The 16,282-nt window shown below is 43.8% G+C and overlaps 1 protein-coding gene and 1 long non-coding RNA gene across 7 annotated transcripts in view; one reads left to right on the top strand and one right to left on the bottom strand.

Moving 5' to 3' along the window:
* Positions 1-6,308, top strand: part of LOC138581310 (uncharacterized) — a 519,684-nt gene extending 513,376 nt beyond the window's left edge. The window contains exon 4 of the long non-coding RNA XR_011304516.1: positions 5,267-6,308. This is a non-coding gene — a long non-coding RNA (uncharacterized lncRNA). The remainder of the gene's footprint in view (positions 1-5,266) is intronic.
* Positions 1-16,282, bottom strand: part of RAPGEF6 (Rap guanine nucleotide exchange factor 6) — a 1,719,096-nt gene that overhangs the window by 1,295,171 nt on the left and 407,643 nt on the right. For all 6 annotated transcript variants that reach the window (XM_069652531.1, XM_069652536.1, XM_069652533.1 and 3 more), the window contains exon 3: positions 4,646-4,702. In XM_069652531.1, the coding sequence (XP_069508632.1) occupies positions 4,646-4,702 (57 nt within the window). The remainder of the gene's footprint in view (positions 1-4,645; positions 4,703-16,282) is intronic.

The raw sequence follows: 16,282 nt of genomic DNA, 5'->3' as shown, positions 1-16,282 counted from the left end.
TGCAAGTGCGTCTGGCCCCGATCGAGCGGAGAAAAGGACTGAGGGGCGATGCGCGGGGCAGAGCCAAGGTGGGCGGGGTTACGGCCGCGTGCCGGGCCCCGCGCAGGAAAGAGAGGAAGGACACATTTTTGGAAACATTTGGATGCTTTTTACAAAGTGCTCCGGTCCCGTCCCACAGGACGGAGAGATGTCCACAAGTATGGAGGAAAGGGGACGGGACGTAGGAGTAAGGCCGCTCTATCCTTAAATCTAAGAGGGGTTTCCCTGCCTCAAAAGAAGTAGTGAAAACAGTGAGGATGTCCAAAAGTATAAAGTCTGACCCAAAACCTAACTCTGTCCATCACAACAAACTAACAAAATGGTGCTAAGGTGATCTCACTAAAGAAAATAGTGTTCATCAAGGCAACATAAATGTTCTCAGCCAGGTGGTCTTCCAAAGAATGCAAAAAAATAATGTCCCAATACAAGGATGCTGCTCCTTTCCCCTAGAGTTCAAAAGCACAAACGGTTTTCCTGTTCCTTCTCATACAAAACACAAAGGATTCTACAAAAAGTACAACACGTTATCAGTCCTAGGGTTTTAAACCGCTTTGGTTCCAACCTTTTATTTGGGTGCGAATCCCTGACTTGCAATACTTAAAGGGTCTTGGTATACTCTCCTGCCAAGATCCAGTTATCTCATGTCTGTTTCATGTATAGGGTTCCAGCCCTTGTTATTTCTGATTAGGGTCCAGAATCTTTTTATCCCTGGTCTCTCTCTTAGGTGTGGGTCCCAGACTTGCAATGGAACCTTGGATTCATTTGGTTTACTCTCCTGCCAGACGTACCTTCCTTGTTTCCAATCTTGCTTTCACGTGAAGTCTCAAACTTCCTTATACTTTCTGCTTTATATGGGTGCAAGTCCCTTACTCACAATTGTTGTTTGTAATAGTCTGGTTCACTCGCCTGCCAAGCTAGGTTTTCACTGGTCATGTATTCACTTATCAAGCATTTATTTAAATCCCTCTGCATCATCCACAAGGCTGTCTGGGCCCGGGGACCTCACATCTTCAACTTTCTCTCACTAAATACTCTCCCTCCATACCTCTACATTCGTCTGGCACCATCTCTGTGTATAAAGCGCTTTGCTAAACAGAGGGCAGGAGGTTGATCGCTTTCCTCAGCTGGCTTCGTACTATGGAACAGCCTCACCTTCCCTCTGCGCCTTGAGCAGGACTTCCTTAAATTCCGGAAGCTCCTCAAGACTTTCCTCTTTACCTCCTCCTTCCCATCTTCTCCCCTCTGCTAATCTCACAGTTGCTGTGATCGGTGTCCTGGGCCCTTATGCATCCACGGGCCCCTGACATCCCACACCAAATCGCCCCAGCTTCTTACTCTCAGCACTTGCCTTGGCACTCCCTCCGCCTTGGAGGCTCGCACTTAGACCCAACACGGCTCCTGACCGTGTAGCACTTACCACACCATGCACTTCATCTGTTGCTCACTCACAAGCACAGACACTCTAGCACCTACCCCCTCTGCCCTCCTCCTTGCTGCGCTTGTACATTCTGAATACTCACAAGGCATAGTAGGTTCGTTCTTTTTTCCTTTCCCCTCCTCTTTTGTGTATTCAATATGCATCACTCCCTTGTTCCCTCCCTTTGCCCTGTGGGCGCTTTGAAACAGTATGTACTCGCTGTATAAGCACCTAACAAGCGAAAAATAAAAATATATGACTGTGGTATCTACCCCGTTGCTGCTCTGCATTTCTTAGCCCACAATACTTTGACACCGATTCCGTCCTTTCTGTGCTTCACCCAGCCTCCCCGGACCTCCTGTCAGTCCCCACCAGCCTGCATAGCTTGGTCTACGGTTCGCATCCTCTGTGCAGTGGGATTCCGTCTCGAGGCTCCAGGTGCCCTTGGACTTGCTCTCAGTTCGGTTGTTCGTCTGCAGTGTCCAGTGTCGTTCTTGCAGTCCGCTCTCACCTCAGCTTTGCTGAGGAAACTGCAATATGCTCCTGCATCTATTTGGTAGAGCTTCAGAGTAGAGCTACGTAGAGCTACGTTCGTTCTCTCTCCTTCACCGGCAAACAGCGTCTTGTCTGCGTGTCGGTCTTGCATCTCCGTGCACTTCTTCCCAACTAGCAGCGTTGCTTCCATGGGGACTGCTACCATGAGGGATTCTCTTTTGGCTCTCAGCTGTGGTACATTTAAACTCCCGTGTTGGGAAAGGGAGTTGTTCTGAACCATTCCGATTTGTTGAAGGACTAGACTTCTCACTTGGGTTTAGCCGAGTGATCTTTATCCTCGTAGTCCTCTTCCTAGTTTCAGTACATTGTTTCAGATGTAATACGTTAACGTCAATATTGGCTAGCTCTTAACACTGCAGAATGAACTAGTTGGGTTGGTTTCACAATAAAACATCAGTACTATCAGGGCATATGGGAGGCGGATTTAACTTCTGAAAAGGGGTTGAAGAACGTTCAGTGGGGTTATACCGCCTCTCCTGAAGAGGATCGTCCCTAGTCCCATAAGTGGCTTTCCCTCCCAGGTGACCTTCCCCCTGTGCACCGCCCCCAGGAGGATTATTGGACTGTGGACGTACTGCTCTGGCCACCTGGGAAAAATCTCCCTCTAGGTGAAAAAGGGACGGCATCATCAGATACGTAACAGTATCTATACCATGTAACGAAAGATCACAAAAGAACAAAAATACTGAATCTTTGGTTTAAAACCAGGACAATCTGTAACGCTAATAAATCATTCAATCTTGCTTTGCTAATGTAGTTAATTCAAAAGAATAGGACACTTGTTCAAAAGGACCAATTGCCTAATACCCATATGCATTATACACTTTCAGATGTATGAAACATGTGCCATCATCAGCACTATATAAATAAACCACCAATATGGCAGCCACTGTGATTGCACGCGGTACGCCGAACAAGGCAGGGGTTGTCCGTAACCTGTTACCCTTGTGGAGACTTACTTTCAGGTAAGCAGCCCAACTTCAAATGACTAAAACACGTTAGACAGCCAAGAATAGGAATAATGCTGGTAATATCTTAGTTACCTTGTCATTGTTTGCAGATGTATATCATGTGAGCTCAATGAGTTGGAGGTAGAAAATACAGAAGTTTCAAATACCTTTATAACGCAGGTGAGTGGATTGAGAACAGGACACATTACACCAATATATGCGAGTCAAATAATCTATACACTATATATCTGAAATCCATCTCTTTTTTAGAGAGTATTTCCATTTAAGACCGTGATTTAACAATTGCATGGACTCATTTGAGAGGCAACACACAATATACAATTCCAGGTGAGCTGTCTCACAGGTGTCATACTGGGTACACAAGGGCACCTACCTCTGGTACTATTTGAAGTGACTGAGACACAAATATAGGGTTGATCCTGGAGTTTAAACAGTATAATGGTGACAAATGGCTGGTTTAAAGCCAGAACATAGTAATTTATATTTGTTACCATTTTAAAACATGATCAGAATCATGTAACTAACATTTTGTTTTCTCTGTGGTTGTCACTTCTGCTGCGTTTCCTCTTACTCATGGTTTTGTGTTTTCATCTTAGATTAATTTTGGTTGATTTATGAACATTGTTCTAAAATAATGGTCTCTTATGTGCTTGACGCTGTAATTTTCTATATAAAAAAAGCAATTGCCAATAGGCAGCCTTGATAAGCAACGTAAGAGGTCAAAACACACGTTGGCTAGGGCAAGAATATGGTTCAAATACTAATTTGTACAATTAAGGGCCATAAGGGGATGTAGAGTTCTGTATTAGTAAGAACAATATTAAAATTACATTTTGCTTTTCACAATGAGCATGGTGATGATTTAAGACACACTTGTTAAGGTTTGGTGTCTACACTTCTTGTATAGATTTCCATGGAATGTGTGGACTTTGTACATTATGCAGTTTACATCAGAAAACTCACATCAAACTGTGAAACTCGTACGCTGTGTGTACAGTTTGTATGAAAAGTGTACATTTATTCCATTCCCTAAAAACGGACGCAAAATTTAGCTGTGACTTGCCTTTGATGTGAGTTTTTTAGATGCCAATAATTGCAATGTACGAATTTCTATGAGATGTTAATTGTGTAATGTACGAACTTATATGAAATATGTGCATTCATTCTGCGCATTTGTGATATCTAGGTAAATACAGTTAAAACGTTAATATCTCAAAATCAATTTTCAAAATGTCTTTTCAGTGCACCAATTCCAAACGAAATTGAGGTGGTTACAAGAAATTGTGAAAATCGAAGCAGCATTTTGAGATAGTCAGTTCAAAATGCAAACAATGTGAAAAAAAAAAGTTTTTTTTAAAATGAAACCATGAAGCCCATAAAGTACACTCCTGAAACCTTGTATGATCAGGCAGCTGCCGCAAGATTTTACTGTGCAATATTGTCAGATTTCTTCATGCAAGCATCCCAAAGGCAATTAGAAAAGTCATTTTCTGAAACACCACAGAGACTTTGTCTTAACCTTAACTATGCCTAACAAGCACATTTGTAGGCATTCACTGTGAAAAGATAAATATCAATGTTTTCAAATAGAACTGTATCCTAATTGCATTTAAATAAGAATTATAATGAAAGTACAAAGGCAATACATTCTTTTAAAACTTACCAAAAGAGAACTTGATTGCCACTGTATCTTTCATAGCGTGCGGTTTCAGACATGACTCTGGTAAAACAAAGCAGCAATGTAATATTTAGATATTAATGGAATAAAACATGATTGTATTTGACACTGCTGTCCAAATCACATGACAATCTTACAACTTCTAATCAACAACAAATGTATCAAAACAATGAATTGCCAACAATGGCTTTTACAATGTATTAGTGTATAACCACAAAAAGAGCTGCCTATTTGAATACAAAAGGTGCACCAATTAAAAGAAAAATAAAAGAATCAGATGTTATGATGCATTGTATTTATAAGTGACAAGAGGCCAATACTGTTGACAATACACTTCAATTCAGTATAACGAAACATCCTTACTACATGAGAAACCGAGCCTCAGGTAAGATTTTGAGTGGAATTATTTTCCTCCCTACTTTTGAAAAATGGGATAAACAGTAGGTTTCAGGGAGTAAAAAAAAGCAGTTCCCATTGTCGACTGTGGTATTCATAGAATAGTAAAAATACATCTTAATTTTAAAAACTGGCTTTTTTGTTGTTACGCGGACTTCCCTTGTGACCACTAATAACGAGAAATAAAAATATATTTCTTCTCTCTTTTAGGCCCTCTTGTGATGAGAAAACGCAACAGGAGCGTTCCTCATTGTGGCATGCCTTGCAAATGCTGCTCGTCTGAACACATCAAACTATTCACAGTGGAAACAAGGACACCTGCTGGCATGTTGCTTCACATTTATCCTTTGTTTAGAGTATTTGCTTCATTTTAGGGAGGAACATGGACGAGACACCACTTATCTGACGGGCCAATTAGAAAGATTTGTATATTGAATCCATACTTCGTTACATCCAAAGATTAAAGTTTGTAATATTTCCTAAAATGTCACAAAATTCAAAAGTGCCAATGACACTTTTGTAATTTCCAATAATAAAAACAGATGTATAAAATACGGGAAATTGAAAAATCCTCTGAACACCTTCTAGTATTTCCATTTGATCCACCATTCTCCCAGTTTAATTTGAATATTAACCAACTAGTGACAGTATTAATTCAGTATTAAAAATCCTGTTGTAACTAAGGCTGGCATACAAATGTGTTGTAAATGTGTTTTTATTCCTGCTCCTTCCCCTAGTTCCTCTTGTTTAATAGCTGCTAGTCTTACATTTAGAGATTTTTCAGGACAATTCCTCTTTTCAAACGCTGGAAAAAACCCTTTCTGCCCCAGCTCCATCTCTTCTGGCCTATACATTTACACAACTCCAAAATGCAAAGCGCTTGTCTATAGTATGGCATATCCATTGAAAACATCACTGCTTGACTGACGGCCACAAAGTGCCGTCTTTCCTTTTACAAATGCTCATTTGTACCACTCCTTGTAGTTATTACTTTAAAAAGGAACTATTTTCTCCCAGGTGTGTGCTTTTAAATCAAAAGTGGGGGATCTTTTTCAAGTTTAACATTTTGTAGATGTTCTGCAAGTTTGTTTCACTGTTTTGAGCAAAAGTGACAGCATAGCGAAGTCAGCATGGCAAAAATAAGACTGATTTGTACCCTCCATAGTGCCCCTCGCCCCTCTTGACTCTTCTACAATGAGGTCTTGTCCACAAAACTAATCAACTATGGAAATCAACTTTTTATATTCTACATATCGGGATAATAAAGGCAATTTTGTCACTCTAAACTGTTAAAACGTATTTCTTACCCAATCTAGAGCCAAAGGGGGTGTTTATTTCCAGACAAATCAGAATAAGCCGTACAGTCCAGGAAATATGCAAAGAATGATGTGAGACACTATCAGTGTTAATCCATCAGGCAGTGAAAGATATTAACTATAACTTTTCACTACCACCTGCAATAACACTCATCCATTTCCTTCTGCCCAAACCATTCCTTAAAGAACAGTTTCACCTGCTTACTTCAGTGATTCCAGTTCAAAATGAGAAGATGGCAAACATCTCTTCTACTTAGCATTTTGTACAAATAAGACATTTAACTTATGTCACCGATGGCTTGCATAACTACCAGCTCAGGAAAACAGTTCATGTTTTTTTTTTATTGTTGACTGCAGGGAGGTTCAACTAAGGGAGGCCCCAAACTAGTCACTCTCCCTTATATGGGCTCCCTCCACCCTAGCCCATGCTTCCATATTCTCCAGTAATGCAACTATAAATCGGTAGCTCCTACTGTCTAAGATAGTCTATTCTATTCGGGAGGGTCTAAAGGCCGCAGCCTTATCTACCTTTCTCCCCCCCCAGGACCTTCCATGAGTTCCCTAATGTTCTGATGCCTGTCCCCTCACATACTATCTCGGTCAATCTTGCCACCTGCTTTTGCCCCATTTTATGTCTTTCCTCTGTTATCCTCATACACTCTCTTGCTTCAATACCTTTGGTCGTCCTAGCTCTTCCCCCTCACTCTCCTCTCCTACTTCCCGTGGTCTCCCTCTTGTCTCTCTACTCCCCTCATCCTAGTATGCACTCCAATCTCCTTCCTCCTCTGTCCCTCTAGTTCTCATATACTCCTCTCTTCACAACCCCCCTCCTGCCCTTGCCCGTCTGCCTCTTCACTCCTCCTATGACCCTCTCGTCTTCTTACACTCCTGTCTCTCCCCCTCTCTCACTACACCACCCCCTCCTACTATTCTCTCCTATACCCAATCTCCCCCTCTAAACCCATCTTCTCTCTTTAACTCACACTTACTCTCCTCCCCCTTTCAATCCCTCCCTCTCTACCAATCTCACCTTTGACTAAGTACTCTTACTCTTTACTATCTCCCACACCCTTTCACTCACTCTACAATACACTCTTACAACGTCAACCTTCCACACCATGTACTACCCTCTCTCGCATCCAATACCTCAGCTGTAATCACATCCAACAGCTCCACAAACTTCTTAGCGCTCTGCTCCACCCTCTGCCTTTCTCCTGGCATCTCGGACCACAACCACACCACCTGAGCTCTCCCAAACACCTTTGACAATGTCTGCTGAATGCAGGCTTTTTATAGCTGTGTCATACTCTTTCTGTGGTTCCTGACCCTTCCCATAGGCTCCCTGCTTCACCTGACTACTTGGGCCAATCTAGTTCTATGTTTTTCCCTGTGCCGGGCTAGCACAGTAGGCAGGATTAAAAACCCTACTTGGCCAGCCCCCTGTGCACTCGCCGGTGTTTGTGCTGTCTTGGTGTTTTACAGTCTACTGACTTTCCTTCCAAGTTGGGATGCTACAATTCAAAAGTGGGAAGCTGCTGTGAACGGTAGCTTGTTGGTCAGCATCTCTTTTCCTATGTTAGTTTTGTTTAGTTGCTGAGGTTCTGGATTCTGGATTTCGCTGTCCTGAAAATAGTAAGAGAACACTCTGGCCAGAAAATAGGCTGGCAGGTATTAGGTGATCGACAGTGTAACCCACATGGGAAAACAAGGTACATGAAGAGGGCGGGGTGTTTTGAACTGGGGGCCCCACAACTCCCTCACTGCAACCTCTGGGGTTAGATCGGCTCTTGCATACACGCTGGAAGACCGCCTACCCCAGAATGTGATGGGTTAGTTTTCCCCCTTGGCTTGGTCAAGCCCCTAACCACATCACCCTTCGCAGTAATCGTCTTTCTGGTAGTTGTATCAGTATAGAATAATAACTTATGCATAGTCTGCTAGCTAGCGATTGGTCCAAAGTATGTAAGCAGGGTACAAAATGTGCACTTGCCACTAGCCTTTGGCTAGTGATATTTGACTCTTTGTGTGTAAGAAACTGAGATGCACGGATGTATTGAATTGAGGTGGCGAGTGACTTATATGGCTTGCTAGTAGTTTGCAACTAGAATATTTGTTCCCAGGTTTAATTATTAAAACAGGTTTAATAAAAAAATAAAAGATGGGCACCGATAGGGGCATTACCGTCATAGTATCCCCGTCTTACCTGTATGGGTATCCACAATGCTCCTCCAAGGATACACCCTCAGATTTTTTGTTTTCCTTCCTGTATGTTACTGGCAGGGAAAGTGTGTGCCCCATATTGACATGGAGAATGATTTAAGTACTATACATTTAAATTACTGCAAACAAGAGTTCAACTATTCCAGCGCAGGACACACAACACCCTAGAGAGTGGAGAGAGGAAGGGAGTGAGGCGAGTGGATGGGTGGGTGGGTTAGCATGCTATTCTAAACAGTTTGACACAGTCAGATCCAATCCTGAGGAAGGAGACCTACAGGGTGTTTACCAGAGCCAGTTCTGCCCCAGAGACAGGTTGAGGGAGTTGGGAGGGCCCCAGTCTCAGATTTCCCTCACATGTGCCTGTTTGCATGAATAAAGTACCACCCCTACAACATGAGTACCAGTCTTCTCTCTGCTTTATTTCATATACCTCAACGGCAAGCCTGAAGCATTACAATCCACAAGAAAGCCACTATGTGAACTCCAGCTGCCAGGAGTCCCAACAGCACACCACAGACACTGACTTACGCCACGGAGGAACGAGACAAGAAAATGAAATGTCTCACAGCGCATCCACAGTGACAGCACTTGGCCCTGAGCTGGCAGGAAAACCTGACACTGGGACGATCACATGGAGTCCTGGCAGCTCCATGCTGGAAAAGGGGTTGGGGATAGAAAGACGCCAGATGCAATTTCAGCAGCACAACCCGGATCCTGGGAAAAGTAAGTGGTGTGCTCATGGGGGCAGCTGTCAGCGGCTGCCAACGCAGAGGGAGAAAATGGGCACAGCACTAAGGAAATTGTCAACTTCCTTTTCTTGTTGAGGCTGAGTGTTCCACTTTCCCTCCTCCACCTCCTCACCTGAGTAAATCGTGTCCTCTTCCACTGGGCTCAATTATCGGTGGGATCTGTAGTCCTTCTCCTTTTTGTTTTGAAGTTTGAGTCTCGCACGAGAGGAAGCCACAGTGAAGGCTACTAGAGAGCACTTCCCTGAGGACCCGCCTCCCGGGAGGGACAAATTAGGGGAAAAAGCCAAACGTGGCAAAAAAACCCTCAGAATTGTGGCAGCTGGACTGGAAGATGCAGGATTTGAGTGGAAGAAAGTATTCGTCCAAATGTGGACACAGGAATCCGAAATAGTTGAATTGGAGTTCGGACAAAACTGAAAGCCCAAAGCTTTAGGCAGCAGAACAGAAAGTGAAGGGAAGATGCGGCGAGGCCGCTAGGAAAGTAACCCGTATCGAGGTCCACGCACTGGAAAGTGGCATAAACAGGAAGGAGTACGGGCAGAGAGGAGGGAAGAAGAGTAAGAGAATAAGAAAAGAAACCGGAAGAGTCCGGGACACCAAGCGTAGCGCAACAACGGCAGCAAAGGAAAAACACAGCTGACCAAAAGGTTGCAATGCGCAGATGTCAAGAGGAGGAGTTCCTAAATAGGTCTACGTACATGCGACGTGAAAGAACTAGACCGCTGCATGTACATAGTTGAAGGCGTGCTGGAAATCAGGAAGTGCGGTAGTGACTCCAACGGGGCCATAGACGCCAATATCCGAGGCGTCGCATGACAGAAGTACAATTAAAAGGGGGACAGCGGAGATCTTGAGCGTGGGTTGTTCGGGTAAGTTAAAGGAAGGAGAAGGTGGACTAAGACCAGGCAGAGGAGGAATGCTGGAGCAGAGCATGGATGAGACCTACAAAGAGCGTGTGCAAGGTGAGGTATTGGTTGGTGAGATAAAGTGGTTCTTAGTTGTGAGAGTGCGTGTATTTTGAGTAAGTGGGAGTGTAGGGGAGAAGGTGAGGCGGAGTGAGAAAGGTGTTTGAGAGAGTGAAAGGAGGGTGACAAAGAGGAGTGGAGAGAAGTGGGAGTTGACAGTAGTGGAAGTGGAGTAGTAGAGTGGAGAGAGTAAGAGTATGAGTAGAGGTGAGGTGGAATAACAGCAGAGAGGGAAAGGAGACAATTGTAAGAAGAGGGGCGTACAAGGAAGGCAAGAACGTCGGGTGAGGAATATGAGGGCACGAGAGGAAAGGGTCAAGTGAGACCTGGTAAGTTGGAAGGTACCGATTCCAGTTATTCTTGTGGGGACCGCAAGTTAGGATCCACCAAGAAGAGACAGATAGTAAGGCTGTAGACTGTAGGTCCTCACCACTGTCCAGCCAGATTCTAGAGAGCAGGGGTTACCAATCTTGTGGGACCACCATGGGGTTTAGGAAATTCTGGCCTATGGTGGAAGGAGGCCCAGTAAAGACTAGCAAAATACTTGAAGAGTCTTTGAGAGTGGGTATGCTCTTGAGGCTTTCTGTGGCAATTGGCATAGGCAACAGAAGCACTATTACTACTAAGTAGTGCTTGTCTTCCAAGACTTGTGAATTTGTTCAGATTCCTCTTAGATTAGCGAGCACTGATGACCTCTTCTGTGTTGGGTGTGCAGTTGGCACAGTTGCAAATAAATGCCATGCTGCTCAAACTATTTGAGCCTGCTCTGGTTGTGCATGTTGTGATGGGTCAGAAATGAGAGGCAGACACAAAGTTGTACTTTTCGAAACGTTTGCCATTTTTATAATAAATAAAAGGGGTTGTGATAAAGGCCTATCTGTCCCTATCCTAAAAAGAATTTCCCTGCCTGGCAAACAAACTAAAGACACCTTCTGTCCACAATATAGCTGACCCTCGCACTAACATATACAACTAAAGTATGTAAGCAAAATATATCGGTTTCCAGCTCAACATAAATATGCAACAGTTCAAAATTATAACTCCAGCAGAATAATCCTTGTGCCAGTGTTGGGCTCCCTTCCTCTGAATCAGTTCAGGAAGACCTTTGAAGAAGCTCTGCTCCAACAGTATTCTATGCAGTTCAAGACAAATTGGGCCTCATTACGAGGTTGGCGGTAACTCGCTGATACCACCAGCGGGTTGCTGCCAACCCTGTAATACTGAATCTGGCACCTGACTTCCCAGTGCCACTGGGACATTACAAGTCCGCAACTGTTTCTGAGCCCAGACTGTCGCTCTTCAGCCCCCGTTTCAAAACAGATTACTCACCGTTAAGCCACATGGAGAACCGCCGGCAACCTCGGCCACACCGCGCTATATGAAACAGAACGCTAGGACCTGCAACACCAGACTACCAACACACCACTTAGCCGGCAGTGTAAGTACTTTCCCAGCACAACTGCCTTCTGCCTTTTGCTGCTAGTTTCACCTGCATAATATGCATGATTATCCGTTGGCTAACTGCCTCACAGGTGCCAATCCTGCGCTTATAATCTCAGTATGATCACTGTTGTTGCTTCGCCATTTACTGCACACGTGCAACATGGGCTTGCACAGTACTACCTGCTATAGCCAGCACATCAGCATTATTTATGTAATTGCACAAGAGCAGAATCATAAGTATTTGCATTACTGTGTCAGAACAGTATTTCCAACCTATCCAACTTGAGCACAATCTGGCATTGTTTGTAGCCTCTTGCCTCCAAGCTGTCACGAACACCTGCACCTCCCCCCTACCCACACAGTGCCCGTAAACGCTCTGGACCCATCCAACCAGTTGGCACCTCGCCAGGGCACCGGTTGATGTCTACGACTGCAGGGTGGACCACAATATTGGAATAGCTACAATTCAATCACTGTATGCTTGTATTTGTCAATGAATGCACTCCTGACTATGCTATGGAGCAAGACTAGCCTACTATATTGAACATGTACATTGCATAAGCATTAGAATGACTACTTTATTTAGAAAATACACCATTCTGTTTGTACCTGCCCTACCTCAGAGTTAGACTAGCCGTCTCTAAATACCTATCCAACCCATCTAGGCTTACCCATGACTAAAGCATGCTGAACAAACCTATCTCTTATGCCTACATAGTGTGTACTTAGCACGATCCTTACTGTTGGTGAATACCCCAGTACAGAATGTATGCCCCTATCCTCTTTCTAACTGTATACCTGCTTGCTCTGTTCTGTGCCGACAATTCCATAACACCATGACCAACAACACCTGCCTCGCAATTAATTCATCCAACCTCAGCCCTACACTAAACCCCCCTCCCCAGAACTAACATCCTGTGTGACTTGACACAAATAAACACTAAATTACGTTAAAGACTTACTAAATTATTCGAACCCCCAGCCAACCATCCTCACTCAAGTACCTATTGCAATGACAAACACGGTACCACCCCTAAAAATTGGGATCGCTCTAACTCTGGTGCTACTCACAATCAGAGCCCATGCATAACTAATCCCAACAAATTCCCAACCATGACAGCTCACCGGCACAGCAAAGTCCTGCCCACTAGATCCACTTTGCCACCTACTCCCCCTCTCAAAGGAGCACTTATTAACACTAGGTCATTAGTAGCCCACGCCATAGAAATTGCAGACTTGATAGAAACAGAAAACAATGACTTCTTAGCTATCACCGAATCATGGCTACATCAAGCAGCAGGCCCAGCCTTAATGCTTGCCATCCCAGCCAATTACAATATCCTTAGAGAAGATAAAGAGTTAATACCACTGGAGGAGGCATAGCAATTATAGCCAAATCCAGCCTATCAATGAGATTAGCAGTACCACAATGTGTCAATTTGTGCAAATCTCTGTCAGCCAAGCTGCCTATCTCAAACACCCAAACCATCACTATACACTTGATATACAGACCACCGGGTCCTATTGGTTCCTTTGAGGAGGACCTTTCCATGATCCTATAAGACAACTTAAAAAATGCACCGCAAGCCATCCTACTAGGAGACATGAACTTGCGATATAACGATCCTAAAGACGCACATGCAATGTCTACTGTCAACACCCTAATAGAACTTGGTTTCTCCCAAAAAGTAACTCAACCAACCCATGACAAGGGCAGAACATTGGAATGGGTGGCTGACTATAAATGCAACACCACCATCAGACCACTAGTCTGGTCGGACCACTCGCTCATAGCATTCACCCTAGATGCCAAAGCCAACTTGACCCAAACCAAAACTATAGCACCTCAGATGCTAACTAGGAACAAGAAAAATATAACAGCTGTCAGACTCCTTCCGTTAATTCTCCCCACTCTAGATTCACTACCAGAATCTCTAGACCTAGCCACCCTAGTGAACGAATTTAACAAAGTTATGTCAGAAGCACTTGACACCATCGCCCCCTTAAAAATGAGGACTAGCAAGCTTCGAGCACACCTAAATGCCTGGTTCACGTCCCATCTAAAGTCACTAAGAAAGGAAAAACGCAATAGTGAATCTACTTGGAGGTCTACACCTTCAGAGGAAAATAAAGTTAACCATATCAGTATCGGCACAACCTATAAAGCTGAAATACGACGTGCAAAAGAAGAAAGCTTTGACAACAGGATATTGCATGCTAACTCAGGCACGAAGGAACGCTTCATAATGTTCCCGACAATTGTATTAAAGAGAAGACGTGGTGCACGGATATACAGAAAGCACTCACTGACAAAATAGCCACGCTCCAAGTGAAAATTACCAAGAAAAGACTTAACGTACCAACACCCACCCTTAAAGCTGACAACCCACCGACACCTCCCAATCCAGAACCCCGCTTCAACTTTACTAAAGTGTCCATACTAGAGGTCGAAAAAATAATCCTTTCACTCAAACCCTCAAACTGTAGAGGAGATAAATGCCCCGCCCAAATCATAAAAGACGCAGTGAGAGACTTATCACTGTTCATCTCCAAGCTCATAAATGCATCATTCACTACAGGGACTATCCCAAGCAACCTTAAGGAATCTTGGGTCCTCCCCCTCCTGAAGAAAAAACACTGGACCCCGCTATACCAACAAACTACAGACCCATTACAACAGTGCCATTCCTCCTAAAGATACTAGACAGGGTGGCATACCTTCAGATTCAAAACATCCTGGAGGAAACAACTCGAGCTGAGAGATCGGGGGAACTGTGCCTTGCTACTTCTACTAGATCTCTCAACAGCGTTTGACCTGGTGGACCACAATGTCCTCTGCAACCACCTAGAGTCAGCAGTGCACTTCTCGCAATAAGCCATAGCTTGGATTCAATCTTTCCTAAGTGAAAGATCTATGAAAGTCTTCTCCACAGCAGAATCAGCTGATCCCATCCCTATTACTTGTGGTGTTCCCCAGGGATCTTGTGTATCCCCCACTATGTGTAACATCTTTACCAAGCCCCTTTTTGATGATCTGAATTATCTTGATGTCACCTACACTAACTATGCAGATGACACTCAGATCCTCATCCCACTTACGGGGGATTACAATCAGGATTTGGCTTTGGTGAATAGGATATACCTCATCATCCAGGCATGGATGGCCCTCCACGGTCTATGCCTGAATGATGACAAAACGGAGCTCATCATCCTGTGGACCACACCTAACATTAAAAAACTGGGAAATGACTGTCATTTGACATAGATGGCAATATAATTAATGTCACTAAGGAGTTAAAAGCATTAGGTTTTTACCTTGACGCCAGCCTCTCGCTAACCAAACAAGTGAATGCAATGGCTTCATCAACGGCCTATACTTGTAAATTGATTAGGTCTGCCAAACCATACCTCTCAATAAGCAGCTGCACCACACTGGCGAGAGCACTTAAGTTGTCGAAATTAGACTATTGCAACACCCTATACATCAGAGCCAACAAAAACATCATTAAGAAAATACAAATACTCCAAAATAACGCCTTAAGAGCAGCGTTAGGAATGTCCAAAAGAGACCACATATCCACAGCAAGGAGCCACTCTAATTGGCTCTGCACAAAAGATAGAATTACACTCAAACTGCCTCACTGACGTTCAAGTGTCTTAATAATACTGCACCTCGTTACTTGTCAGAAAGATTCAATAGAAGACAACACACCCAACCGACTAGAGTAGATTACACTAACTCCCTGACAGTCCCCCTCATTCAAACGAGTAACACTTGGCGGCAATAGCTTCCCTATCAAAGCTGCCCAACTGTGGAATTCTCTTCCAACACTCCTCAGGGCAGACCAAACTTATCCACAATTCAGATAAAACACAATCAACTGGCTCAAAACTAATGATATCTAAGCCAAAGGTCCCTTACCCGCTCTAACCATCATCCTAAGTAACTACCGCTGAATATTGTATCCAAACCATGTATACTCTTGCTATCCTATCTCTGTACATATATCTGTGCTATACTATTTATACATATATATATATATATATATATATATATATATATATATATATATATATATATGATACATTACTCACAGTAATCGTATTTCTGATGCTTGTATCTGCTTAGATTCACATGCTGTGCATAGGCCGACATCTAGTGGAAGCTGCGGAGTATTACAGTTTGTTTTTCGAAACTCGAAAATGGGCGTCGACACAGGCGTGCCAGTAATACTATCCCTAGTGTGACGTCCACTGTACCCAAGATCCCTCACGCGTTTGGGATCCTCAGATTGTATTTTTTCTGACATGAGGAAGCATGAGGAGTAGCGTGAGTACAGATAATCCAAGCAGATAGACAGAAAGGTAAGACTACAAGCAATCATGCGCCTTCTCTCGGAGGGGAGGAAGGGTGGGTCGCATGTGAATCTAAGCAGATACAAGCATCAGAAATACGATTACGGTGAGTAATGTATCCCTTCTGAGGCTTGTGGAATCTGCTTAGATCACATGCTGTGCATAGATTAGCGAGCA

Source organism: Ambystoma mexicanum, chromosome 3p (genome assembly GCF_040938575.1).
Source record: "Ambystoma mexicanum isolate Mex_15411 chromosome 3p, UKY_AmexF1_1, whole genome shotgun sequence".
Taxonomy (NCBI): Eukaryota; Metazoa; Chordata; class Amphibia; order Caudata; family Ambystomatidae; genus Ambystoma; species Ambystoma mexicanum.
The sequence above is the reverse complement of the archived record's forward strand: the minus strand, read 5'-3'. Positions and strand labels throughout refer to the sequence as shown.